The sequence below is a fragment of the Microtus pennsylvanicus genome, chromosome 2 (genome assembly GCF_037038515.1).
Source record: "Microtus pennsylvanicus isolate mMicPen1 chromosome 2, mMicPen1.hap1, whole genome shotgun sequence".
In the NCBI taxonomy this organism is placed as follows: Eukaryota; Metazoa; Chordata; class Mammalia; order Rodentia; family Cricetidae; genus Microtus; species Microtus pennsylvanicus.
This window is the reverse complement of record NC_134580.1, coordinates 31,160,031-31,186,678: the sequence shown is the minus strand read 5'-3', so window position 1 is coordinate 31,186,678 and position 26,648 is coordinate 31,160,031. Positions and strand designations below refer to the sequence as shown.

The following is a 26,648-nucleotide window of genomic DNA, read 5'->3' as shown; positions in this document are numbered from 1 at the left end:
GGGTCCTGCCTGCGGGGGGAGCCTGGGCCGCCCCTTGTCCGGCCACCCCCACTGTCCAGTCCCGCTCCCGGCCGCGGCGGCCGCAGCAGCCGCAGCAGCAGCGGCCCCAGGATGGTGAGCGCCGCTGACCCCCAGCCCTGGCCCGTCGCCCCCGGCCCGCGCTCCCGCCCCGGTCCTTGGGCCGGACGCCCCCCCAGGCCGCGCACACTCACCTAGGACCCGGCCGGGATGCCGAGGTACGCTTCGCAGGCCCGGGCGGGGGCAGGCGCGGGAGCGCGCGGGCCGGTCGGGGGTCAGAGGGTGGCGACTGTGCGGTCCGATGTCCGGAGCTTTGTCCGCGGGCGCGGGGCCGTGCGAGGCCCGGGAAGGGCGGGGGGCCGAGGGGCAGGGGGTCTAACTAGGTGGAGGTCGGAGGGCAAGGCCGGGAGAGACCCAAGCGGGTGCGTGGGAGCCCAGGGTCATTTCCCGGGAGGAAGGGGGCGACCAGGGATGGGATTGCCGTTCGGCCGCCGACGGGCACCCGCTTCGCCTCCCGGTCTGGAGCGCGGCGGTTGTGGTAGCGAGCGGCGGGCACTGGGGAGTCTGCGGGCTCGGGGAGAAGGAGCCAGGATTTGCGGGTTCGGGTCCCAGAAGGATCGGGCGGCCGGAGCCCGAGGGCCGGCCCGCAGGCCCCTCCCACTCCGTCAGGTCTTTGTCCAGCGGCCCCTGTGTGTGCGGGAGGGGGTGGGGGCTGGGTTACTGGCCTGGAGATTCCCCAGCATCGTGACGGGGCAGTGACAGGAGACTGAGGCCATTTCTATCCCTGCGCCCTTAACGCACTCGCCTTTCGTTTCTCTTCAGTCCGGGACTGCAGTCCCAGCTCAGAGTTGGGGTGTTGCACGAAGCTGCGCTTACTTTCACCCGTGGGCCATTGGTTACCCTGAGCCCCCCCCCCCCGGAGTTCCCAGTTCTAGCTTGAGCCCCTTAAACTTCCCCACTCCTAGAGCCCTCTTCTGGTCTATGCAGAGATTCCCAATTCCAGACCCCCGTAGATTGTTGGGCGGGCACACAGTAAGACCTTAATAGATATTGGCTCCCTCCCGGACCTTTCTGGTCCAGTGGTTCCTGCTGGTCTGTGGAGCGGTCTGCGCTGGGGAGAGCGAGAGCAGCCTGGAGCCTGCGCCCCGCGGCGGCCCGGAGTGCAGGGGTGGGTGGGCGGGTGGGTGGGCTGTTAAAGGGATGGTCACTAAATCAGGATTAGGCCATGGGGCTGTCAGGCTGCCGGCCCAGTCTCCATGGATACCTAATTTGGAGGAGAATAGAGGACCGAAGAATGTTTGTGTTGTCCTCACGGCAGTAGAGGCGGAGCAGGCTCCGGCTCTCAGTCCGGCAGCTAGGAGTGGGGGGTCTGCTCCCATCCCTCCCTGTTCTGGGTTTACAGTCAAGGGACTTCTCGGTGTCCCGGAGTTTGACACCTTCGCCGGAGAGTCACTCTGTATTTGGAGTGGTCCTGGAGACCCCTGACTGCATGCGGGAGTTGCGAACTCTCCCAGTGTTACATCCGAAACCCCTGAGCATCTTTTAGGAACCTTGGGTACCCCAGAACCTCCAGGTCGGGTTTGAACGGCGTTCTCTAATGGACTTTAGCCCTTTCCTCCCAGGGACAGCCATAATGTTCAGCAAGGGGGTGCCGAGCTGCAGCACCCCAGGATGAGAGCGGGTATTCGGCGCCCCGAGCTGCGGGCAGGGGGCGGGGCGGTACTTTCTTCAGTCGCCCGAGGAAAGGGGAGGATCTTACTTGGACGGCCCTGGAGGACTGTGTGACAGGCCTCGTAAATCCCCCTTACCCATATTTAACACCATTTCATTTATTTCCACTTGATTCCATTGGTGTGCGCAGCAGCCAGAAGCGACCCTCATTGCCCTTGATTCCATTGGTGCCCGCCGCAGCCAGAAGCGACCCACACGCCCTTGCTGTACTGTCTTCTGGGGGAAGCCCCTTTTGAGTCAACGGAAATTGTAATGAGGATTGGAGTTGTTCCTGGAAGGCCCAGTCCTCAGGACTTCTCAGTCTCCCGAGGAGGAGGAGAGGGAGGGGCCCGAGTGACACAGGGATGATGCGATGGGCCTCCAAGGTCCTGCATAGTCTTTGGCTCTGGTGAAGAGAGTAGCCAGATTAAAGATCACCTAGTTAGACAACTCCAGTACACAACCCAGATCAAGGCAGGGAAAGGGAGGGAAGAGAGAGAAACCCAGGCACCGGTGTGGTGTTCCAGCGTCCATTCCTGCCTCCCTCCTGGTCATCCATGGCCACAGCTTTTTATGGATCAGGAGCCCCTCCCCTCCCCTGCCTGACTGCAGCTTTATTGCTGAATCTCAGGCTCTCCACGCAATTTCACGCCTCTCTGCCTCTGCTCCTGCTGTTCCTTCAGCCAAATGCCTTCTCCATTGTCCCGCTCTTACCACAACCTCCTCATTCTTCAAGGCCTAGCTAGGATGCCTCATAACCCCCCCTCCAGTGTAGCCTCCCTAGAGTCCCCAGCTCTTGTCACTTGTCCCTCCCTCCACAGCCTCCTTGCCCTGCACCTGTGCCTTCCTTCCATTGTGGATGGATCCCAACTAGTCTTTGCTCCAAGAGGCAGCAAACCCACTATGGCCCCTGCCCCACAGTGGACTTTTTTTTTTGACCTTTTGGGTGTCTGTGTGGGTGAGGAAAAGGAGTTTTGTGACGAATTTAACCAGGTGGTCTGCAGATCCTGGACTCTTGTCATTCCTCCTGGGTGGTGGGAACCCCTGGGTGGCTCTGCTTCTCCTTTCTTTCTCTCCTATCCCCCTCCTCCTCCTTGATGACCCTTCCCACCCCCCAAGTCCTGGGAGGACTTTGCCCCTTCCCTTCCCCACAGACCAGCATTCCTTCCCCATCACTATCACCCTGTTAAACAGAGAGACCAGTCAGATCCGTATGGGGCACATTAACAATTGCTTATTATCTAGCTGGACTCCCCCACTCCTCACCACTGGTCCCTACTGCTGCTACCCTGCATCCTGAGGAGTCCTGCCCTCCCTTCCCCCACCGCTGGTCTTGGACGAGGTCAGGGGACAGGTTGGCTGACTGCCCTTTCCCTCCCTGACCCCTCTAGCTGAATTTTGCCTCTTCTCGCCTTGGCGGTCAATGACTTCATCACCTTACTTAATGGAAACCAGGCTCCACACAGGAGCCTGGCTCAGGAAAGGCCCAGGGCTGCATCCTGGAAGGTGACCAAGGACCAAGGCCTGGCATACCTTTCGTCTGTTGCCTTGAGCGCTCTTGCCTGCCAGTGGATGGAAGTCAGAGGCAGGGGTGAGCTGTATTCACCTGAAATCCTAGTCCTGGTCTACTCTGCTGTCTCCCGGGAGCTAGAGGTCTTAAGAGCTGTGTGACACCAAATTTTAGGGCTTTCCCTGCGAAGAATCAAGAAATAGGACCAGAGTAGTGGTAGACATGAGGGCTCACAATCTAACCCCGGCACTAACGAATCTGAGACGATTACCACGAGTTCAAAACTAGCCTTGGTTACATAGTGAGTTACATATCATTGTGGGTCACAGAGTGAGACCTTGTCTCAAAACCCAGCATCACCACTGCCAAAAAAGGGCCAGGATGTAGCTCGGTGGTACGGTGTTTGATGATACCACCCACCCCCAAAAGACAACAAACCAAACATAACAAGAAATCTACTGGTGTTTCCTGAGGCCACCGCTGAGCGGCAGAGAGGCAGTGGGCTAGTAGGGCTTATGCTTAAAAACATGCAGCCAGAGAGTCTAGCTAGAGGAGCCGGGCCTTCAGGATGACTGCTTCTGAGGATTTCCGGACTGGAGATAGCTCAGGAGTAGATGCTGGTTAGACTCTACAGGTCCTGGGTTGGGTTCTTGGCCACTGGTGGAGGGGGCAAAGCCAGCAAACTGTGGGTCTCTACTCTTTGTTTACAGAGTCCTCAGGGAGGATAGAGAAGGTGTCCCCAGAAAAATGCGTTGTCATTACCTGACATTACCATACTTCATCTTCCCCTTTAAGATCTTCCCCTTTAAGAGCTCTTGGATCCTGAGGCTTCTTCAGTCCAACCCCTCTGGGGCTCTGAGGCCAGGGTCTGGCCTGCAGCCTAGGTCTTCTGACATCCTTGCTGGGTTTGTTACTGGCAGGGGACTCTGTGAGCTGCAGGGCAGGCATGGGGATTGCCGGGACAGTTTTCAGGTTTGAGGGGTCACACTGCTCCCCATCTCGGACTGTGTGGCTTGGGAAGAAGCTAATGGGAGATTTTTATTGCTTAAGGGTCCACTTGTCTTCAGGAAGAAGAGGCAGAGAGAAAGCTAGCTCTTCTCAGCACTTCTGGATGCGGGCAGCCGTGGGAAACTGCTGTAGCACTTGGGAAGCACTCGGTTCCCCTTGGGTCTTGGGTTGTGAGCAGAGAATGGCGTCTATGCTTGAACAAGCAGCGCAGTAAGAAGTGAATGAGGCCAGAACAAGGGGACAGAGCGCTAGTCGTGAATGACCCAGTCCATGAGGGCTGTGATTACAGCGAAGGCGATGTTCTGCTGACTGGTGCGGCTGTCACCTTGCTGCCCTCCAGTTCCGAACTGTGGCAGCTTTAGACTCCAGCTGCTAACTGTAGGTGGGCAGGAGTTCCTAATGAAAAGTTGGGCCCAAGTCCAACCATATTTCATTTTTGTTAATGTATTCCTTGCAGTATTGTAGCTTGGACGTGGGCCTCGGACATGCTGGAGCGGAACTCTGTCCCCACCGCCCAACCTTAGTTTGTGTTGTTAGTCACGGACCCTGCTCTAGGGACAAGCCTCGAGCTGTAGGGACTCTGCCTGTGTAACCCTGGGAAAGTGACATCTGCGGTGGTCTGTATCGTACTCTCAGGTTATTTGTGAGCTGGGGACAGGAGCCCCACGGTGGAGATGTGGGCGCTGGTTTCGGTTTACCTCTTTGTCTATGCACTAATGCCCATCTCTCGGGATGCTTAGTGCCTTGGAGCCCAGGCACTTCAAAGAACCACCTCCCAGGGCAGGAGGAAGAAGATGCACGGCCAATGTTCTGGCCCCACAAGGCTTGTGCGCACCACCTCTGAAACTCCAGAGGCAGCATCAGGATAGAGAACATGGCTCAGGAAACAGGCACGCAGGGGAGCCAGCATGGCTCCCACGGGAACTGGGCTGACAGAAGCCTGCCTTCTTTTACCTCATTCAGTGCCTGGCACCCTTGGACTAGTGACAAGGTTAGTCATTGCCTCAGGGAAGAAACTACACTTCACTTTTGGCCCCTGGATGGAGCCCTGCCTTCTGTGGTGACCCCCGCACCGCAATGTCCGGGTGTCCATGGCTTCAAAGAATGCCAGCAATGGTCCCTGACATTTCTCCCCTACCAACTGGGTTTTCATGCCTGGAGTTAGAGTCAGTCTCTCTCAAGAACTTTTTTACATTTATTTATTTGTTGATTGTGTGCATGTGCCTCTGCAAATGTGTGAAAGTCCAGAGACAGCTTGGGGAAGTTGGTTCTCTTCCTGCCCCGTGCAGGTTCCAGGATCAAACTCAGATGATCAGGTGGGGCAGCAAACACTCTTGCCCACTGAACCATCTCGCTAGTGAGGCTGTCTTAACAAAGTCTCACAGTGTCTGTGTGTGGGGGGGGGGGGAGTGTCAGCCCAGTGCTGCCTGCCACAGGCATCTAACGTGAATAGTGGTCACGGAGCCTTGGTATCGGGTAGCCATTCATTCATCCAATAATCATTTTTTTCTTTAAATGTGATGTCATCTTCAAGGAACTTAGAAGATGCTGGAGACAAGCAAAGAGGCGAAAAGGACAAGCTTTGGTCCCAACACTGCCTGAGTGGAAGGGAACCTCTGAGGTGTGGCCACACAGAGCTGTACAGGGTGGTTGGGGAGAGGCTGTGAGGGAGGTCAGCTATTGGAACAGGACTCCTAGGAAGGGGCTTGTCCTGGGAGGCTGTGTCAGTGGGAATCAGCAGGCAACTGGGACAAGGGTCACTCTTCGGGCTCGTCTTCCTGGAGCGTTGAGTTCTTCTTGACCCTTGGATGCTTAAGAGTCTGAGGAGGTGTTTAGTCCCTGAGGCCATAGGGGGAACCCCCCCAAAAACCCAGTGGTCACAGAACACCTCCCACCCCAACCCCTTGCCCTTCATGGCTCCGTCCCCACCGGTCTGCATGTTGGCGTTCGCTGGGTACGGTGCGCGCTCTGACTCTGGCCACCAGGAGAACTTGTCTCTCCCACCTCACTCTATAGAAACGGTGGCTCAAAGATGGTTTTGCTCCTCGGAATCACCAGAAGTTAGGGGATTTGGTAGAAGTGTATTTGAACTTCCTGTGGTTGAGAAGTTCAAGGGTATAGGGCTGGTCTCAGGCAAGGGCGTTTGTACTGGTCATGACCTGGTGGGAGGGCACATGAGAACTAGGCGGAGACAGAACTGGCCTGTTCTCACAGTGCGATTACCCATTCCTTAAAAAAAAAAATGGAGTCACTATCTTACTATGCAGCCCAGGCTAGCCTTGAACTCACAGAGATCTTCCTGCCTCTGCCCTATGAATGCTAGGATTAAAGGTGTAGACCACCATGCTCAGACCCCACTCCTTTTGTGTGAAATAGCGCTGGAGAGTGAACTGGGACCTTATGCATGACAGGTGGGCACTCTACTGCTGACTCACGTCCTGGCCGGACACGAATCCATTCATTAGAACAGAACCTTCATGGTCCAACCACCCCATTAAAGGATGGGGGTCTTGGTCTGATTCTTTGTCTTTGTCTTCGTCTCCTGCTTTCTGTTTAATTAATTAATTTATTTATTAATTTAATGAGACTGGGTTTCACTGTGCTGGCCTGTGCTGGCTCACTGTTTAGCACTGACTGGACTCAAGTTTCTAGCAATGCTACCTTAGTTTCCCAAGTGACATTGGGCTGTTACACCTGGCTTCAACATGAGTTTTAGCAAGGAGCCCAGACAGAAAGCACCAGGCCCTCTCTCTAGAGAGCTCCCTTTCCAGGTGGACATGTCCTTTGGGGATGGCACCCTTCTGTCTTGTTTCTCTATTGTCACACTCTCTTTGGCCTGAGTTTTAGACCCTCGGCCCTTCATCAAGAAAGATGGAACTTTGTCAGTGGGTTTCTGGGGGCGAGGGAGTCTAGGAATTAAGCTTGGGACCCACCCATGTGGGAACTGCATGGGTCACTCCAGAGGAGTGTTGATGTCCTGTGTCCCTGTTGGTGGGGGCACAGCATTTCCAGGGGTTCTGGAACTTTCAGCTTCACCTTCCATGAACCTTTGCCGTTTTCCCACAGAGTGGGGAACGGTGGTGGCTTTCCTCTGAGCCTGACAGTGAGTCTGGCCGCCTTCGGGAGTTAACACTGCAGCCGGAGCTCCTCAGACCTGGGCACAAGGACAGCTCTAGAGGGTGCTGAGCTGAGACTTTGATTGTAATATGGGGAGAGGCTCTAGGGAGACTTGCTAATGGTGAGGGAGGCCAATAGGAGGCAGAATCAAGTGATACTATTCTTAACTGTTAAATCAAATGGCATCCCTTGGGCCCCCTGTTCTTGCCTGGTGATTTAGACAAGGGAACAGTGCCTCGGTTTCCTTCTCCGTCACATGGGAGTGTCTCTCTTGGACTGTTGTGATATAAATATCGGGCATATATGAAGTGGGTAATATGTGGAGAACCCCATGGGGCAAGCAGAGGGGAATCGGTGGCTACACAGCTTTCGCTTATCATCCGTCCCCAGTTTTTCCTGTTCTCTCTGTTCCTGTGGTCCTGCAGCTGTGGGAACCACCCCCTTGAGGACAGCTTTTCCCTCTCAACACCCAGGTGGACCGGCCAGGCTGCATAGCTGAGTGACTCAGCCCAGCACCCCAGGGCTGGGGAGAGGCTGGGAGGGCTGTCCGCCTGGGGATTTGGAGGTGGGCTGCCTGGGCCTGTTTCCTCATCTTTGGTGAGGCAGGCAGTTTCTCATCCACCATCATGCACAAGAATGGGACACATTTGAGACCAGAGAAAAAGGGTCAACCAGACTTTAAACCTTTTGGAGGCTGCACACCCTTACACCAACCCAGGGCAACTAGATTCTAGGGCAACATGGAGCGGCCCGAGGCTTGTGTCCCAGGACCTCTAGGAAGTTCATAAATAGGTCAGTTTTCCAGTGCTACTCTTTCCCTTCTTACATTTTTATTTATACAATGAAAAGTATTTTTGAGAACAGTTCACAGGCTTGCCAGCTGCGAAAAGGGCTGCTGGCTTAAATCTGGCCAAGAGCCCCGACAGCTCCTGTCTCCTGCCCCCTGCCCATCCGGCACTAAGTCCTGAAGGCAGGTGAACCGTAGGTGCAGGCTCACAAGAGGCAGACTCTGCTCGAGAGCAGTGACCCCAGCTCAGCAAAGCAGCAGGTGACAGCCTCCTCTCCCAGCACCTGTGTCAGCCCCACAGGTGCCTCGTCCCCACAGCCTGGTGCCACCTGCGGAAAGGGAGGGGGCTGAGCCCTAAAGGGCAGCTGATTTGAGGTGGGACAGCACAGGATTCAACCAGGAGAAACCAAACTGTCTCCAGAAGGTTGTTACACAGGCTGCAGGTGTGGTTCAGTGCGGATCGTGGGCTTTTTCTGGAATACTTTTGCTGGGCGGTTGAGGCCGCTGTTCTAAAATTATTGGGGAGCATTATGGGTACACCCCTTGCCGGAAGGCTTTGGTTCTGGGGAGGTGGTGAAAGAGGGGAAGGATAGGGGTAAGTGTGGGAGAGAGCAGTGTGGGGTGCTCTACCAGGCAGCTTGCCCTAAGGAGATTCACACAGGAGCGTTGAGCAAGGACTGATGGCTGCTGTCAGTAAGCATCAGAACGGTGGCCAGTGAAGCAGGGGCCAGGCATGGCGTTCCCCAGTGTGGACCACGGGAAGGTGCTGGGGTGGAGGGGCCAGGCATGGCGTTCCCCAGTGTGGACCACGGGAAGGTGCTGGAACAGAGGGCCCAGGCATGGCGTTCCCCAGTTTGGACCACGGGAAGGTGCTGAGGCAGAATGCCCAGACAGAGCCTGGCAGAGTGAGCACGGGTGGCTCAGAGAACGGACGGCTGGGACTGGAGAGATGACAGAGACAAGACTGCGGCTGGGCAGGACAGTGATCTCCCGGCCAGGATAGATAGAGATCCTGTCTATTCCTTGTTAGAACTGGCTTTGTGCTTTGGACTGCCCCCCCCCCCCGTAGTTAGATAGAAGAAGGGCCGGAGAGCAGAGGCAGAAGGTTCAAACGTGGGGCCAACTGTGGAGGGCCATCTCAGAGACCGTCGGTGGAACCAGGTGATTCATGACATAGGCTGTGGCTTCTGAGTAGTGACAGCCTTAGGTGCACAGACGGACTCTGGAGGGAGAAGGTGGAATGCATCCGGGTCATATGGAGTCCAAGGTCCTTGGACATCCAGGCAGGCCCTATAGAGTCTCATCTGGTTCTTGACTCCTCAGGTCCCAGGGATGGTGAAAAGGGAAGGTCAGGATGGTTAGATCTGGTCAGTGGACTCTCAGGAGGCCATCTTGCCTAGGCAGTTCCACAGTGACAGAAAGGGCGTCATGAGGCCTGGGGCTTCTAACAGACAGAGGAGAGGCTGGTGGAAGATGTCCCAGGACACAGGCTAGAGGGGCAGGGCTGGCTAGGACAGCCTGGGGAGCCTGTGCGCTCAGGGCTGCAGGCTGTGCTCCCAGGGCCCAGCAGGCGGTTCTTAAGTTGTGGTTTTCTCTGTAGTCACCCTTCAAACCTGTTAGGGTCCTGTTTGTTTGTTTTTGTCCTTTTCTGTTGGGAAAGCAGTCCCTCTCCAGGGCTCTTCTGGGCCTCTGAGATGGCCCATGGTTCGAACCTGCCCTGCCCTGACTGCTGTCTGCTCAATCCCAGCTCCCACCAGCACGCCTGCCTTGAAAGTGTTCGGGGCCCACAGGCACCCTGCCCTCTCTGCCAGTTCACACTGGAGGAGAGGTCAGAGATCCAGACACATGCCATTCACCCCATAGGTTTGTGCTCACCCTCTGCAACAGATAAGCTGTGGGAAGGAGGAAGGGCGGTGACCCCTCCCCCACAGTCATCCTCTGGGCCTTCTAAAAAGGCCTTAGAAACCCCTAGCCCTGGTCGCTCTTCTGTTGGTTGTTTAATACCTGCCTCCCTCAGGACCATGGTGGGTCTAAACTGTGCTGGGCGGGGACTTTGAGAACAGCGGGTGATGAGGAGGAGGGAAAAGGGAAGGAGGGTGTCCTGCTGTTGGTTTATACCACAGTCCCCTTCTATGGTGGCTCCCAGAGGTATGCAATGACCTCTGCTGGTTCCCACTGTCCTTCGGATTTGATGAGGATGTGTGTGTGTGTGTGTGTGTGTGTGTGTTGGGGGGTCTTTTTAGCCATTGGAAAGCACACTGGGTTGTATTAGCTCCCTTCTTTGCCTTCCTCAGGGACCAGGGATATTCCTGGCTGACTGCAACTGTAGCTCAAGGGTAGTGTGGTAGGATGGGCTGTCCTGCCCTCCAAACTGTTCCTAGCCCAGGACTTACTTCTCTTGAGCCAGGAAACATGTGTGCCCATTCTTCTAGTCCATCCCTACCAGGCAAGAGGCAAACAGGTCAGCTCTGGTGACCTCTCTGAGGCCCCTGACTCATCACCCAGAGTCTGAAATGGTAAAGCTTTGTTTAAAAGAGAATGCTGGTTAACCAGGATCATGTCTCGTACTCAAAACACAGGGGTCCTATCTCGTCTGGTTCTTTCTCCTTGGCGTGCACAGGGAGATGGCTCATAGAAGGATACAGCCCCGACAGCCCTGTCCTGGCAGCAAGATGGGGTGGTGGGAGGGTAGGGCTTAGGGCATTCCTCAGCAGGGACAGTAAGTACCTGGAGGTGGGAAAGCTGGGTGGGGGCAGGAGAGAGGGCTTTTGAGCTGGAAAAGTGACTATGTCAGGCCTGACAGCCTCAGGGCAGCCCCAGAGAGTAGAGCCCTGATCTACTGAGGTGGACACAGGTTGTGGGGCCTGGCAGAGTTATCCCCAAAGGCAGACAGGTCACAGAAAGCACTGGCGGGTCCCCAAGCTCCTGGGGAGGTCTGAGTCCGATCGACATTGGCAGCTTTGTGTGCTGTCCAGCTTCAGGCTCCTCAGAGTGTGGGGAGGGGACTGGGGGTCACTCTGGCCTCCAGCTTCAGGCTTCTCAGAGTGTGGGGAGGCGGTCTGGGGTTCACCCTGGCCTCCAGCTTTAGGCTCCTCAGAGTGTGGGGAGTGGGTCTGGGAGTCTCCCTGACCTCCAGCTTCAGGCTCTTCAGAGTGTGGGGAGGGGATCTGGGGGTCACCCTAGCCTCCCAGGGTTGTAGACAGACTGTTTGATCAGTGAATGTGCAAATTGGGATTTTATGGATTGCTTATTCACTGCTGGAGCCGAGGTCCCCAAATTCCTCTGAGCCCCAGAATGTAGAGCCTCTTCCTGGGAGTTCCCCAAAGGCCCCGCCTTCCTGCTGTGGCACTTCTCGAGGCCCCAGGCTTTGTCAGTGGAGGCCAGAGCTGTTCAAATGTGCTAATACATTCCCTGGGGACTGTTGGACAGTGGGACTTACTTGTCAGAGCTGTGATTGGTCAAAGACCTTGAGAGGGGGTTTGTAGAAGCAGCTGTGTGTGTGTGTGTGTGTGTGTGTGTGTGTGAGGGGGTTGGGGAATGTTCACCCTGCTCAGACCACTGAACAGAGACAAAGGATATTCAACTAGCCTGGAACAAGGATTAAGCTCAGAACAAGGTCTGCCTTTACCTGGTTCAGATGATGAGGGAGCCCACTTTACAGCTCCACCTGGTGGAAGCTAGTGAGTGTGCGTGTGTGTGTGTGTGTGTGTGTGTGTGTGTGTGTGTGTGTCCATGTGAAGGGCGGGACTGGGTTGCATCTGTTGGAATAATCCAGCTAAGATTATCTTCCCCTAAGAGTCTCCATTGCTTCTCCCCACTCCCTCACTCCCTGGTGGAGATTAACATTAGCCCAAGCAAGGCCGGGCATGGACTGTCCAGGCCTCAGGGGACACAGCTGTGACCCCCAGACTCTGTTGTCATTTGACAGTGCTTTCACTGTGGTCACATTTCTCCCCCTCTGCTGGCCCCCATCTGTCCTTGGGCTTGGATGAGGATGAGGATGGTGAGCAGGGTGGGGGAGGGGTGCTTAGGAGCCAGTGGGGGTGGGAAGCACAGCCAGCCTAAGGGCCAGATGACAAACTGCCCTGTCCTACCTTGTGTCCTCCTCTTCTTGGGCAGACCAGACAAGCTGGGGGAGGGGCTACCCCCGTGGGGTTGAGACCATCTCAGGGAAGCTGCAGTCCAGAACGATTGCCAAATCACCAGGGAGGCTGAAGGGACAGCCTGTGTCCTGAGGAAGGCCACCTGAGGCCTGAGGAGCCGCCTGCTACAATGGTCCCAACAAAGCTCAGGCTACAGAACAGAGCAGTCTGGTCCAGAACGTTCCTTGGTGATGTCCTGTATGGAGCTGATATCATACATGACTGTCGAGTGCTTGGAATGTAGCCAGTGCTGTTGGGGAACACACTGTAATTTTATTACGTTTTAATGGATTTAAATATAAACAGTTCCCTGTGGCTGGTGGCTGCTTTTTGGATAGTGTGGGATTAGAAGCTGTGGGCACTAAATGAAGTGCTTGGGAACAGATGGCATCCCTGCCTCGTTCTGGCTGGGTGGCGAGGCAGGACCCTTCCTGTCACATAGTACTCCTGGGGCACCACGTGGATATGCTGTATGTGTTCTCTGTGACTAGAGGCCCTGCATGGATCAAACAGCCAGAGCAGGAAAGGGTTGGCTATATACCTCTAGATGTGGGAGGCTGGAGGGACTTCAGTGGGTTGCCAGCCTGACCAGGCTTCCTGGAGGAGGGGGTAGGGTGAAATTAGACTGGACGGAGTGGGCAGTCAGGGCATGGGCAGGTGGCTGGGCCTTGGAGCCTAGGCCTGGAGACTCAGTGACAATGATCCTGAGCAAGGCCACCAGGACCAAGGCTGGAGCAGGGAGCAGGGACAAGGGCTGGAAGCATGGGCTGAATCACACTGCTCTTAACAACGGTTACAACCTTAGGAGAGTCCTGTCCCCATCCTCCATACAATGGAAGAGCAGAGAATCTGTTGGTGGGCACTGAGAAGGAAGGGCCAATGATAGCTAAAAGTTCTGCAAATTCTACCAGCCCAGGAAAAGTGGAAGGCTTACTCCTCAAGGGTGCCAGCCCCTGGCCAGGCCTCTTAACAGGACAACAGATGGTCACAGCTTGGCTGTGGCCCTGACCGAGGACACAGACAGGGATTCTTTGCTGCCCCCCTTCCCCCCAGTTCTTATGTGTGCACACATGGCCCAGATGGGGGCCACTTGGCCAGTGTTGCTCAGGCTGACCTCCTGCTGTTTGGCATTTGACATATGAGGAGACCAGGGGCAGTACTCCTCACACCCCCACCCTGAAGAGGAGCCAGGCTGGCGGGGAGGCCTCACTACCTCCAGGAAGCAGGGTCCCAAGGGCCTTGATCTCTTTACCATGTGTCCATGGCCTTTGATGGGAATTCCATTACCCCCTTTGTCTTCCCTTGGAAGTCTGTGGGAGGGGAACAGAAGAGAGACGGGAGAAACGAGGCTGGTGGGTCCCAGGGACCTGGGATGAATGGATGCCTTTGGGCTCTAGTCTTCGCTTGACATCCACCACCCCCACCCACCCACCCATCCACCCATCCATCCACCCGTCCGTCCGTCCGTGCATCCGTTCATCCATCCATCCTAAAACCTATCAAGAACTTGCTGTGTGCCAGGCACTGTCTTAGCTGCTCGGGAAAGAACAGTGAAGAACAAAAACTCCCTGTTCTCGTGGCTTTTTAGTGGTTCCTCGGAGGAAAGCAACAGATAGCTCATATAGGACGAGCGCTGGCAAGGCTATCAGGATGAGGGGACAGCTGAGCCGTGAGGGTGCGCCCAACACCACTGTGGGGATATGTGAAGTGAGGGTGCGCCCAGCACCACTGTGCGGAGAATGAGTACCTTCGGGTGGGAGGATCAGCAGGTGAGGGTGAGGACGGGCAAGGTACAGGACTTAAGGGAACAGAAAAGGACCGGGGTGATGGCTCAGCCATGCAATTGTGAGGACCTGCGTTCCATTTCCCACAAAAGAGCCAGATGCATTAGTGCAGAGAGGAATCCCAGCCCAGGGAGGCGGATGGATGCTGAAAGCTCATTGGCCAGCTAGCCTAGCCAAATCAACCAGTTTTAGGTTGATCAAGAGATGCTGTCTCAAAAAGTAAGGTGGAGAGCAATTGAGGGAGACACCCAACACCAGCCTCTGGCCTCCACACACACAAACATACACACGTGCTCACCTCGCGCGCACACATACAAATCAGAGAAGACAAAAAGCTTTTCTGGAGGAAAAACAAGCAGACTCGTTTCCAAGTCTCTCGAAGGCTAGAGGAGCTCAGAGTAGGCGCAGTGTGGTCTCGGGGCCGAGGGGGAGATGTCTAGGGGGGTGCTGGAAAGGGCTGTCATCTGCACACATCCTGAAGCCAGAGCCAGCTGGTGCGGTGCGAAGGAGTGGCTGATGACGGGTGGCATCTGCCCAAGCGATCTGAAGCGAGCTCAGAGTGTGCGGGATGGGGTGGTAGCCAGAGTTTGATCTAGAGACATGTTTTTGTTTTTGTCTTGGCGTTTTGAGGCAAAGTTTCTTGCAGGCTGGCTTCAAACTCCTCGTTTTGGTGAGGAACTCCTGAAGCTCCTGCCTCCAGGTTCCAAGTGCCGACATTACACAGGGGCATGCTACCATGCTCAGCTTTGAGTTTGAGCCGTGTTCATGGTGGCAGCTGGGCTGGAGGCCACATGTGTCAGCCATGGTGGAGTACAGTTAGGAAACCAAGGTGGCAAGACCCTGCTTAGGTAGCATCTACACACACGTGATGGTCAAGTTTTTGAGCCTGGCTGTGATCATCGAAAGACCTGTGTGGAGAGAGAAGTCAGAGCCCAGGCCTGTGATTGTGCGGAGGCTGGCGAGTGGCCGGGGGGCAGCTGGAGAGACTCTGGCCTGGCATCTAGGTCAGCAGAGACGGACGAGGACACTAGTGAGTGGCGTGCTGGGCCTGAACACAGAAAAGAGCTGGACCAGTTTGAGGATGGAACAGGAGGAGAGGCATCAGACATTCTAATCTGGGCAACTTTCAAGCAGTTGGTTCTGGAAAAGTCTTAAAAAGCAGGCACAGGGAAATCAGAGCTTATTCTACTGGGGAAAATCACAGCCTATTGTGGGCTGATGAGGACACAGTGGAGAGGAGGAAATAGTCCTGCAGGAGTGGAGAGAAACCGGGGCAATGCCACCGGGTGTTAAGAGGAGGATCAGGGCCCAAGAGGAAGCCCATACACCACTCATCAGCCCGTTGGCCCTGGGTTCTTGTGGCCATGCAGACTTTATCCAGCCTCCCCAAGGAGGTAAGGGGTTAGCAGTGGGGGGCCTGGGAAGACACAGGGCTCACCGTGGACCCTGATGCACCTGGAAGACTTAGTAAGAGACAGGACGTGGCAGGTGTCATGAGTGAGCTGGCTGATTTTTCCAGATATCTTGGGAGGAACGGTGGCTTGCATTGTCTTATTAGGTTGGTGCCCCTCAGCAGAGAGGCCTGTGCTCTTCACAGACAATCACCAGAGGATAAGCAACACGGATATAGGCGAATAGAGAATCGGTCCAGAAAACAGCTTTGCGAGCAGACACTCCTCACTCTTTCCTTCATGTCTGCCAGCCCTGTGCCTGTTTCTTGTACCCCTCTACAGCGCCATGATCTTTACTGTGGCTCTGAGCCAGGAGAATAGCTAGGAACAGCTGGGCATATGAACCTTGCCACAGGGAACACGGTGGTTCCGAAGGAAGAGACGTCCCCTTCTAGGGTGGGCCACACCTCAGTGGTATTGCTCTAGCCTTGTCTGCTTCCGTAGGTGGAGGGGACTAAATGAGAGGACTGGACACTGCGTACAGTTCAGCACACTTCTTCCTTTTTTTCTTATCTTGGGCCTGGAGTCTGTGCCAAGGCTCCAATCTTTGCAGACCCATTTCGGGTGGTGTCCATAGCCCCAGATATAGCCTTGGCTGTCTCTGAGCTTCCAGAATAAGTCTTTTCTTCTTCCCCCGCCCCATCCCTTTCTTTGCTATTCAAACAAACAGAAAACCAACCTGGCAGGGCTGGAGAGATGACTCAGTGGTTAAGAACATATATTACTGTTACAGAGGGCCTAAGATTGGTTCCTGTACAAGGCTTTTTCTTTTGGGTCACCAACCAGCTCCCAAATCACGACACTAGTTTTGAATGTTTGGCTTTAGCTTACCTCTTTTCTGCCTAGCTCTTTGAAATGAAATTAACCTGTTTCTCTTCATCTACCTTTTGCCTTTCGGCTTATTACCTTTCTTACTTCTGTATACCTACCTTACTTTCACTGCTTATATTGTCTGTCTGTCTGTCTGGCAATAGTTGCCTGGCTTCTTGTCCCAGGCGTCTCCTTCTCTCTTCCTTCTCCTTCTTCTCTCCAGCCTAGGTTCCTCCTCCTCTGCCCGTCAGCCCCACCTATCCTTTCTCTGCCTACCTATTAGCTGTTCAGCTCTTTAGTAGACCAGTCAAGTGCCTTACTCCGGCAAGGCGAAACAAATGTAACAACACATCTTTACACAGTTAAGACAATATTCTGCAGCATAAACAAATGTAATACATCTTTGCCTGGTTAAGGTAACTACAACAGGTTCCTAGTATCCATGTTGGGTGGTCTATAAGTCTGGCGCCAGGGGATATTACGCCCTCTTCTGGCACATAGCCCCACAAAGAAACACACACTCTCACACACAATTTAAAAAAAATTTTTTTTTTTGAGAGAGTTTCTCTATAGCTTTGGAGCCTGTCTTGGAACTAGCTCTTGTAGGCCAGGCTGACCTCTAACTCACAGAGATTCACCTGCCTCTGTCTCCCGAGTGCTGGGGTTAACGGTGTGTGCCACCACTGCCTGGTCAATTTAAAAATCTTTTAAAAATTCTTAATAAGGGTCTAGAGAGATAAGTCAGCAGTTAAAAAATACTGCTTTTCCAGAGGACCTGGGTTCAATCCCCAGCACCCACATGGCAGCTCACAGCCATTTGTAGCTCCAGATCCAGGAGATGCAGCGCCCTCTTCTGGCCTCTTTGGCACCAGGTAAACACTTGGTGCAAAGAAGGTAAAACACTGAACAAAACAAAACAAAAAACTCCATCAATTTTATCCGTAAGTTCCATTAGCACCGAAAAACTCAAGTTACCAGAGCTTTAAGAATAGTAGTGAAGCCGGGTGGTGGTGGCGCACGCCTTTAATCCCAGCACTCGGGAGGCAGAGGCAGGCAGATCTCTGTGAGTTCGAGACCAGCCTGGTCTACAAGAGCTAGTTCCAGGACAGGCTCCAAAACCAAAGAGAAACCCTGTCTCGAAAAACAAAAAAACAAACAAACAAACAAACAAAAAAGAATAGTAGTGATTTTTTAACCTAATTTTTAATTGACAACAAAAACTTGAATGTTTTCGATGAAAGGTTAAGTCCCACAGTTCTGCACATTGCTCCACATGGTTATTTGTGGTGAGAACACTTAGTTTGCGGCAGTTTTAAGTACACAGTGCTGTGTTCACTGCAGTCATTGGGCTGGACACAGCCCTTGCCCCGCCCTCCTAACTCAAATGCTGTTTTTTTTGGTCATCCCTCCCCATTCCTTCTTCCTCCTTTGTGGTTTCCTCCCTTTCTTCCTGACCACACTCAGCTTATCAAAGCTGTAAACTTGGGTCACAGCTTGACCCAGTTCTGCCTGTCTATCAGTTGGCACACGGTTGGCAACTCTCTGAAAGGTCGAAAGGCTACAAGATAGTATGCTTAGTGAATATGGACCATGGTCGCTTTTCTGGCAACTTCTGCTAATTCCTAGACATGCACTGAGCCCCAGCCATACCAGGTTCTGTGGCAGGCCCCCAGAGCATCCCCTAAGCAGGAGGGTCTCTCTCTCCTTGGGCCTATTCTCTCTCCTGGAGCATGAGAGAGGTTTCTGTGTGGTAACTGCAAGGACGGGGCAAGTGCCCAGTCCTCCAGGTCCCCATGTCTCTGTCTTTCCTTCTTTTTCCAATGGTTGGGAGTTGGCATGAGGGGCAGGGTCCGGAGCAGTGAGGCTTGTTCAGGCTCTGCCAGGGACTGCGGACCCCTGGGACCTGAGTTGTAAGCAGCAGACAAAAAGCCTATGACAAAAGGCCTGTGGGAGCCTGCGTGAATAGATTAATGAGATCTCCATACCGAGGCCCCACAATGAGATTCTCCACTTGGTCCTTTTGTCCCAGGCTGAGATAATGGAGCTGGAGGAGGCTTGCCCAGAAAGGAGCATGAGCCCTCCTCCACTACAGCTGAGTGGGGGCCAGATGCCCCTTCTCTACTATGCCCCCCCCGTGGGTAATGGAATCTGGAATCAGAATTTCTGAGGTCTTAAGGGGCTTCTGGGAACGGAGAGAGGTGTTGACACTGTGTGAGTGCTGTCGTGCCCATCTGACTCGAAACCGTGCAGCCTCACTTCTGAGAACCCTTAGGATCACAGTGAAGTGTCTGGGCTTCTCCTGTGGAACCGATAGTTACTGACAGAGTGTAAAGAATAGCGAGGTGGGGCGTCTGACTGGTGGCCACACAGTGACAGTGTGGGGTCAGCTGGTTACGCTGTCAAAGTACAGGGATGGGTTGGGCGCTCTTAGGCAGGGAGGCAGTGCAGCACTAAGGCTGGTTGTGAAGGCTGAATCAATCTTTGCAATCCCGGGCTTCCTCCAGTGAGAAGTGGGGCTGTAGGAGAAACTATTCTTACATTCAGTAGTTCTGTAACCGCTGGTTATCATACCGTGTGCCGTGTGTGTGTGTGTGTGTGTGTGTGTGTGTGTGTGTGTGTGTGTGTGTAGTTCAGAGTCCCAGCTACCACTAGGGCAAGCCACAAAACCCAAACTAAGGACTGTTTGCCAGCTCCGGTCCACACGCTGTTGTGTGTGACTGCGTATCCAGAGGGAAAGGGACAGCTTTCTCTGGGCTGCTTGGCCAGAGGATACAAATACCCATGAGGTACGAAGACCAAATCCACAGTTCTGGAAGACAGCTATATCTACAGGAAGATATGGGAGCCGTTTTCTTAGACCAACAGGAGCCAGCACTATGACTCTCAGGCAAAGCATTGAAGGGCTTGGAGGCGGGCACTGCAGGAAGATACCGAGGGCCAGAGTTTGACTCCTATCTGTTGTGTATCTTGGAGAGAGGCAGGGCTCTCCCTGCATCTCTGTCTCGTGTAGGTTGGAGCACCAACATGGGGGAAGCACAGAGGGGGGTCTATGAAGTGGCGGGAGGACCATCCTGTCCTGTCCTGCTGGCAGGAGTCTTCCAATCAGCTCCTTGCCCCAGCCCCCAGGTCACCACTAAGCCGGAGAGGGTACTAGTTGGGGCCTATAGTTTGTACCGCCTTTCATTGTAAATCCTCCATCCTCTACCTGTTATGTATTATGCCCTTTAATCGGGAGAAAATGAGGTTCCATAAGGTTGGGTAGTCTGCTCAGGATCCCCTGTCCGTGTCTAGATGTGACTTTACAGGTCTGCCTGATTCAGGGCTCTGCTCTTGCCCAAGTCCTGGTGTTCCTCACCCCTGGCTCTGCCGACCCCGGAACTATAGATAGGATAGAGTGAGTTGGAAGTGGGGAGGTTGGCTGTGTAGGGGTGTTAAGGGCTGGTAGGGAGCAGGGAGTTAGTGATCGCTATCCATACGAAGGCCAGGCTGGTGTGGCTCGGTCTGGGAGGAAGCTCCTGGAATTACTCTTGCTGGGGACCTGTACTCTCAAGTGCACACGGACCTAAAGCTGTACATACTCCTGCAGTCTGCTGTGTCTCCGGGATCCTTTTTGCTACCACTTTCAACCTGAAAGCAGATCCTGGAGCCTGGCCTCCCTCCCTTTTCCGTTTGGGCCCAGGCCTCAGACTAGATTCAGACTCAGACCAGATCCTTTCCATCTCCAGGCTCAAGGGAAGTGCGATGTTCCAGTATTCAGCAAAGCCCAAGTTGCCCGAGACGTGGCTCCTTGCCTACCTGCTAGCCTAGAGGACATGTGGCAGATCATGTTCACCACACGTAGGCAGCAGTCCCCAAAAGAAGGGGAGCAGAGCAAGGCTGGCAGTTAGTGGGGACCCAGGGCCAAGGGAGGTCATCTTGGGTTTGTGAAGAGAGTTATGTTCCCAATAGGAGGAACTTGTGCACAGCACTTAGGTTGGACTGATTGTTGGCTCAGGATGGGGATCTATCTGCAGCTGAGGTGGATAGACCTCCAGGCCTTTGGCCTACAAGGTGTATACAGCTGCAGGCAAGGGGGAAATGTGGGTAGTGGCTTCATTTTTCTTTTTTCCTGGCTAAAATGAAAAAAAAAAAAGATCTAAAGTATCTGAGGAGACAGGCCAGTGATTAAGAAGTATGGGGTGATACCAGGCATCGGTCTCCACCACAGAGGGTTGATTTCTGCAGAAGAGAGCAGGAGTCAGGCTGGGAGGGCAGGTCAGAGTGTCCGATGAGTGACTCCCCGTGGTACCTGGTGAGGACTTAGTCAAGATTGCCTGGCAAGGGAGAAGGAAGCTCACGGGGACAAGTCCAGGCCCAGACCTGCACTCAAGGGAGACACAGTCCTCAAGTGTTTTCTGTATTAAGAATCTGGGAGCCAGGGCACAGGTGATAGGAAGTGGATAAGGTGTGACTTGGTGTCCCAGAAAACTGCCCCTCTGTCACCGTGTAATGGCTCTCATCTTTGAAAACCCTCAGCAGGAGCTGGGACTCAGAACACACATCCCCCACCTCTATGTTTGTTCTTCTTTCCAGCTGCTGGTACCTTCCAGAACTATTACCCTCCTTTCAGGTACTAGTGCATAGCTCATGCTTTTTCTAGGTGGACCAGCAGGCCATTTCATTTTCCAAGAATAACCAGCCGCTGCCAGTATGGTGGCTATGCACAACCAGAGGAAACACTGCTTTCAGCCTCCCGCATACACACACACACACACACACACACCGTCACGACTCTAGAAACTGCATTTCTCGGTCCTCTCTATAGGCTCAGTGTGTAGTTTTGTAGGTGTACACAGTACAAGAGCCCGGTACAGCTCTGTAAGTTGTGATATGTCTCCAGCAGGTGGCAGTACAGTGAGCCAAGGAGGCCGGCCGTGGTTTGTTTCGCTTTGCACTGCTAAAGCTGGTGTTAAACTCCAGAGCTCCTTCTGAGAGCAAAGAATGCACGTGTGCATAATTGCATAACTGCGTCCTGCTAGCCCTGGTGTTCTGAGTGTACTGTTTCTGTCATCTGGGATGCACTGCTCCCTGTGACTGTTCTAGATGCCACAGAGACACTAGCTCTTCGGTGAGTCCTCAGCCAGGAGAGGCATGTTCTCCTGAGCTCCAGGGCCTCAGGCAAGCCCCTCTATTAAAGGAAGGTATTTATTTGACTTCTTCCCGGCTGGCTGAGCCATCTTAGCCATCCGTATTTGCTCAATACAGTTTTTGCAGAGAAGTTCGAAGCAATGCTCCATAGTGTTTACCTGGCCTGCAGGAGCCTTGGGTTCAGTCCCCTGTGCATCAATGTGTGCGTGCTCTCTCTCCCCCCTCCTCACTCTCTCTCACGCGCACACCCCCCCCCCCATACAAAGTTTGCTGAAGGAAGAACCTGCGCTTTTATAAATCCATCAAAAGCTTGGGCTGTCTGGGTATGCCATGGGCTCACTTCATTTAGTCTTTGAAGTTTTACTGTTGGGCTAGGCTGGCTTATGGGAGCCGCGTGGCAAGACAAAACTGTTCCTCAGGCTCTGAATCTCTTACTACTTCAGGATTCACCCCTTGATGGGTGTCAGAGAACAGTTTAGGGAACGGCCTTGGACTGTTTTTGCTGTTGATGGCACAGAGACACTGTGATAGCTCACAGACCCGCTCTGTGGCCCCACATACCAGAAACTTTTGTTCCTTTTGAGAACTGGTGTTTTGCAAAGTGAGTGTGATCGTACCTCCCTCTTTATTTGGTGACTGGGATGCTCAGAACAAATTAGTGTTCACTTTTTAAACCCCTCCAGTGCTGATCCCAGGTCGCTGAGCATGGCAGGCAGGTACTTAGCCAGCCCTGGGATGCCGCTGAAAGTCACCTGCATGCTCCATATTATCCCATGCGCTTCAGCAAATTATCGGCCCGTCCCACACAATGTTTGTAAGGCGAACAGGCATGTTCTAGTTGGCAGGGTTCTAGTTTCTTTAGGCAGAGGCCCAAAGAAATCAAATAGCAAGGAAATAAGTGTTGTTGGGTTAGCCACTGTGGTTTACAGGATGGATGGGCAGGATCACACTCCAGGGCACTTCTGACCTCAGGCCCAAAGTGGACTTTGGGTTTCAGTGAAGGCCAAGGTGAACAGAGAATCTTGGAATGCCAACTTATTGGACCTCCTTGCCAGGAGCTCTGGGCCTGCCTTACTAATCCTTACAAACTCTGACACCCCTGCCGTGGCCCGCACATAGTGGGTGAACGGTAAGTATTGGTCACTCCCCAGTCTCATGGTTTAGCTCTTCCAGTCTGGCCCTTTCCTCTGCTGAGTCCCAGGAATGAGCTTTGTTCCCTAGGAGGCACAGCTGCTGTGGGGAAGATCGCTGTTGTCCGACGTGTGCAGTTAGGGCTAACCATGGCACTTCTGGGTTCCTCTTGGTGCTAAGGAAACTATTTCAAACAAATAAACAAACAAACAGGCAAGCAAACAAAAGGTTCAGAAGGTTGGGAGGGAGAGCCTGTCATCATCTAAGTCTGGGGACCGTCAGTGGGTCCCCAGAGCCGCTGCAGGAGCTGACCAGTCACTGCTCTTCTTGCCTGCAGTTCTGACGAAGATGCACTGGACACCAGAACACGCCCAGCCCCTCAACCAGTGGCCAGAGCAGCACCTGGACGTCTCCTCCACTACCCCATCGCCGGCCCACAAGTTGGAGATGCCTCCAGGGGGTCGCCAGCGCTGCCACTATGCTTGGGCACACGATGATATCTCCGCCCTCACTGCCTCCAACCTCCTCAAGCGCTACGCTGAGAAGTACTCCGGAGTCCTGGACTCGCCCTACGAGCGCCCGGGCCTAGCCAGCTACAGTGACACCGCCTTCCTCAACGGCGTCAAAGGGGACCCGGAGCCCTGGCCCGGGCCGGAGCCACCTTACCCGTTGGGCTCGCTCCACGAAGGCCTCCCGGGAGCCAAGTCGGCCGGCGGGGGTGGGTCCGCGGGCCTCGGGGGCTCCCCGGTGGTAGCGGGGAACCTGGCTGAGCCGTTGTATACCGGCAATGCCTGCGGGGCCCCGTCGGGGGCCACCGAGTACGCGACGAGCTACGGGGGCGGGTACCTGGCGCCCGGCTACTGCGCGCAGACGAGCGCCGCGCTGGCCCCGCCGCCCCCGGCCGCGCTCCTGCAGCCAGCACCGCCGCCCGGCTACGGGCCCTCGGCGCCGCTCTACAACTACCCGGCGGCAGGCTACGCCGCGCAGCCCAGCTTCGGGGCGCTCCCGCCGCCCGCCGCGCCACCCGCGCCCTACCTGCCGTCCGGCTTGGCGGCGCCCACGCCCCTGCCCGCCCCCGCGCCGCCCCGGCCCGCGCCCTACGGCTTCCCCACCGCCGCCGCCGTCGAGGGCGTGTCGCTGAAGCGCAAGGCGGTCGATGAGGGCGCGGAGGCTCGCTACCGCAAGTACGCTTACGAGCCCGCCAAGGCCCCCGCGGCAGACGGCGCCGCCTACCCCGCCGCGGATGACGCCGAGTGTCGGGGCAACGGGTTCCGCGCCAAGCCAGCCGCAGCTACGGAGGAGGGGACCGGCAAGTACGGCGGCGGCGGAGCTCTCAAGGTCCTGGGGTCCCCCGCCTACGGCCCGCAACTCGAGCCCTTTGACAAGTTTCCCCCCGAGCGGGTCCCGGCCACCCGCGGAGGCTTCACGGCGCCGTCGGGGGAACCTCCCAAGGGTGTGGACCCGGGGACCCTGGAGCTGGTGACCAGCAAGATGGTAGACTGCGGGCCCCCGGTGCAATGGGCAGACGTGGCGGGCCAGGGCGCGCTCAAGGCGGCGCTGGAGGAGGAGCTGCTGTGGCCCCTGCTGAGGCCGCCCGCCTGTCCCGGCAGCTCGCGCCCGCCGCGGACCGTGCTGCTCTTCGGGCCCCGCGGCTCCGGCAAAGCGCTGCTGGGCCGCTGCCTCGCCACCCAGCTGGGCGCCACGCTGCTGCGTCTGCGCGGGGCCGGGCTGGCCGCCTCGGGCGCCGTCGAGGGCGCGCGCCTCCTGCAGGCGGCCTTTGCGGCTGCGCGCTGCCGCCCGCCCTCGGTGCTGCTCATCAGCGAGCTGGACGCGCTGCTGCCGGCGCGGGACGACGGGGCCTCGCTGCGGGCGCCTCTGCTGGCCTGCCTGGACGGCGGCTGCGGCGCGCGCCACGATGGCGTGCTGGTGGTGGGTACCACCTCGCGGCCGGCGGCCCTGGACGAGGCGACTCGCCGGCGTTTCGCGCTGCGCTTGTACGTGGCGCTGCCCGACGGCGCGGCGCGCGGGCAGATCCTGCAGAGGGCGCTGGCTCAGCAGGGCTGTGCGCTGAGCGAGCGGGAGCTGGCCGTCCTGGTGCAGGGCACCCAGGGCTTCTCAGGCGGCGAGCTGGGGCAGCTGTGCCAGCAGGCAGCGGCCGAGGTGGGCCTCTCCGGACTGCAGAGGCCCCTTTCCTACAAAGACGTAGAGGCTGCTCTAGCCAAGGTGGGCCCTCGGGCTTCCCCCAAGGAGCTGGACTCTCTAGTGGAATGGGACAAAATGTATGGCTCCGGACACTGAGGATGGCCGGGGAGAGGCCACCTTCGCCAGAGGATGGCCAAAGGAGTGATGAATGTGGGGTGAAAGAGGGGAGGGTTCTGCTGGTGAGTTTGTTTGCATGGGAAGGAAAATGCTTCTGCCAGGCAGACCGATGCCATGTGCACCAGTGTACTCAGGTTTCTCCTATTTATTGTGGACGGGAAGTTCGCCATATCCGCTGGGCACACACGACATGAGCTGGCACCAGGGCCTAGGGAGCTCCTGTCCTCTCTCCGTAATCCTTTTGTCTCCTTATCCTCCGAGCGCCACCCTTCTTTTCCCATCCTACCTTTTCTATTTAGGCTTAGTTTCTCCTCGAGGCTTTGTCATTGACCCCTCCCCATACTATCCCTGTACCCTCTTGGCTCCTCCCTCTGGTCCCCTCCTCACGTACCACCCTCCGAGCTTTTCTGTGTGGCTCCTCTGTGTCTCCTCCCTCCTCCTCATTCACTCTGCAGGGTCTTGGCAGAAGTTCTTTTGGCCCAGAGGCTGAGAAGGGGGGGGTAGGGAGCCCACAACCCCTCAGTATATTACCCACTAGAAATCTTGGCTCTTAGGGGTGGGAACAAGGGGAAAAACACCCAAAGAAGGGTTTTTGTTGTTGTTGTTCATTTTTGAGGGGAAGTCCCAGAAATTTAGATTGCTTAATATTTTAGGCCTCTTATTTTTGTAAGATGTGTAGGATTTGCTGTTTTTCGTTTTATTTTGACAACTCAGGAAGAAACTGACCTTAGAAAGAATGTTAGACTTCTGCTCTCCTGTTACCCCTAGGCTCCACCCCAGGGGAGCAGATTCTCCCAGACCAGAGAGACTGGGGCTGATGAGGAAGACCAGACATGAGTCCCAAACTGCTGTTGTTGGGGCAGAAACAGAATGTAACTAAAGGCTTCCTCCCCAGGCCCAGCTTACAAGGGAGAGATGAGCAGGAGCAGGGCCCTCCAGGGGGCCAGGGAGACTTGCTGCTTCCTTCTGGCCAATCTCCTGTGGGCCCCAGTCCTCAGCTTCAGGTTCTCTGGGAAACTTACAGAGGGTTGGGGTACTCTGGCTCATGTCCTGCCTCAGGTGACCCAGTGGAATGTTCTCAGGTTACCTCACTGGACACCTGCTTAGTCAGAGGCTCCCTATACCAGGCTAAGGGATTCCCCCCAGAATGAAGATGATCTAGCCAGAAGTCTGGCTGGCACAATATTGACTACTAGGAGCCAGGCCTCCTGTTTCTCTGGGACCTGTCAGGAGGGAGAGCACGGCTCTGGAGACAGTTCTGTGGGGAATGTATTTCCTTGCTCTCCCAGACTGTGGGGCCTGGAGAGGATGACATGACAGAGGAAATAGAGCCCTTCTCTTCAAACCCTTTTCCTCCTGCTTGCTCCCGCAATGGGGCTTCAGCTGTTCAGCTCCTCAGACCATTTCACAATCTTTGGTGCAAAGAAGGAACATTCCCCATCTTTGTCCCACCCGAGCCCCCCTGCTTGTCCCTACAGTTCCTCGTCCTCCTCACTTTCTGGGTGCCCAAGATGGCATGAGAGACATGGCCGGGGCCAGGTACCGAGGGCAAGCGCCAGCCTTGAGTGTGAACGGGAGAGCTGCCGTGCAAGCGCCAGCCTTGAGTGTGAACGGGAGAGCTGCTGTGTTCCCTTGGTCCTTGTTTCCTCCGAGCCTCTCTCTGGAGCCAGAGGCCACAGAGCGCTGCTGCCAAAAGATCCTTGGTAGGAACATGGGATAAGGGAGTTCTCTCAG

The 26,648-nt window shown here is 55.4% G+C and overlaps 1 protein-coding gene and 1 long non-coding RNA gene across 2 annotated transcripts in view; one reads left to right on the top strand and one right to left on the bottom strand.

Annotated features, from left to right (window-relative positions):
* The window catches only part of LOC142843406 (uncharacterized), an 8,593-nt gene extending 7,426 nt beyond the window's left edge, over nucleotides 1-1,167 (bottom strand). Inside the window, exons 1-2 of the long non-coding RNA XR_012909625.1 lie at nucleotides 1,058-1,167; nucleotides 213-705 (exon numbers count right to left, since the gene is read on the bottom strand). This is a non-coding gene — a long non-coding RNA (uncharacterized LOC142843406). The remainder of the gene's footprint in view (nucleotides 1-212; nucleotides 706-1,057) is intronic.
* Fignl2 (fidgetin like 2) lies at nucleotides 53-26,648 on the top strand. Its single transcript, XM_075960708.1, has 2 exons — nucleotides 53-236; nucleotides 22,933-26,648. Exon 2 carries the CDS (start codon nucleotides 22,944-22,946, stop codon nucleotides 24,891-24,893), a length of 1,950 nt encoding a protein of 649 aa, XP_075816823.1. The 5' UTR covers nucleotides 53-236; nucleotides 22,933-22,943; the 3' UTR covers nucleotides 24,894-26,648.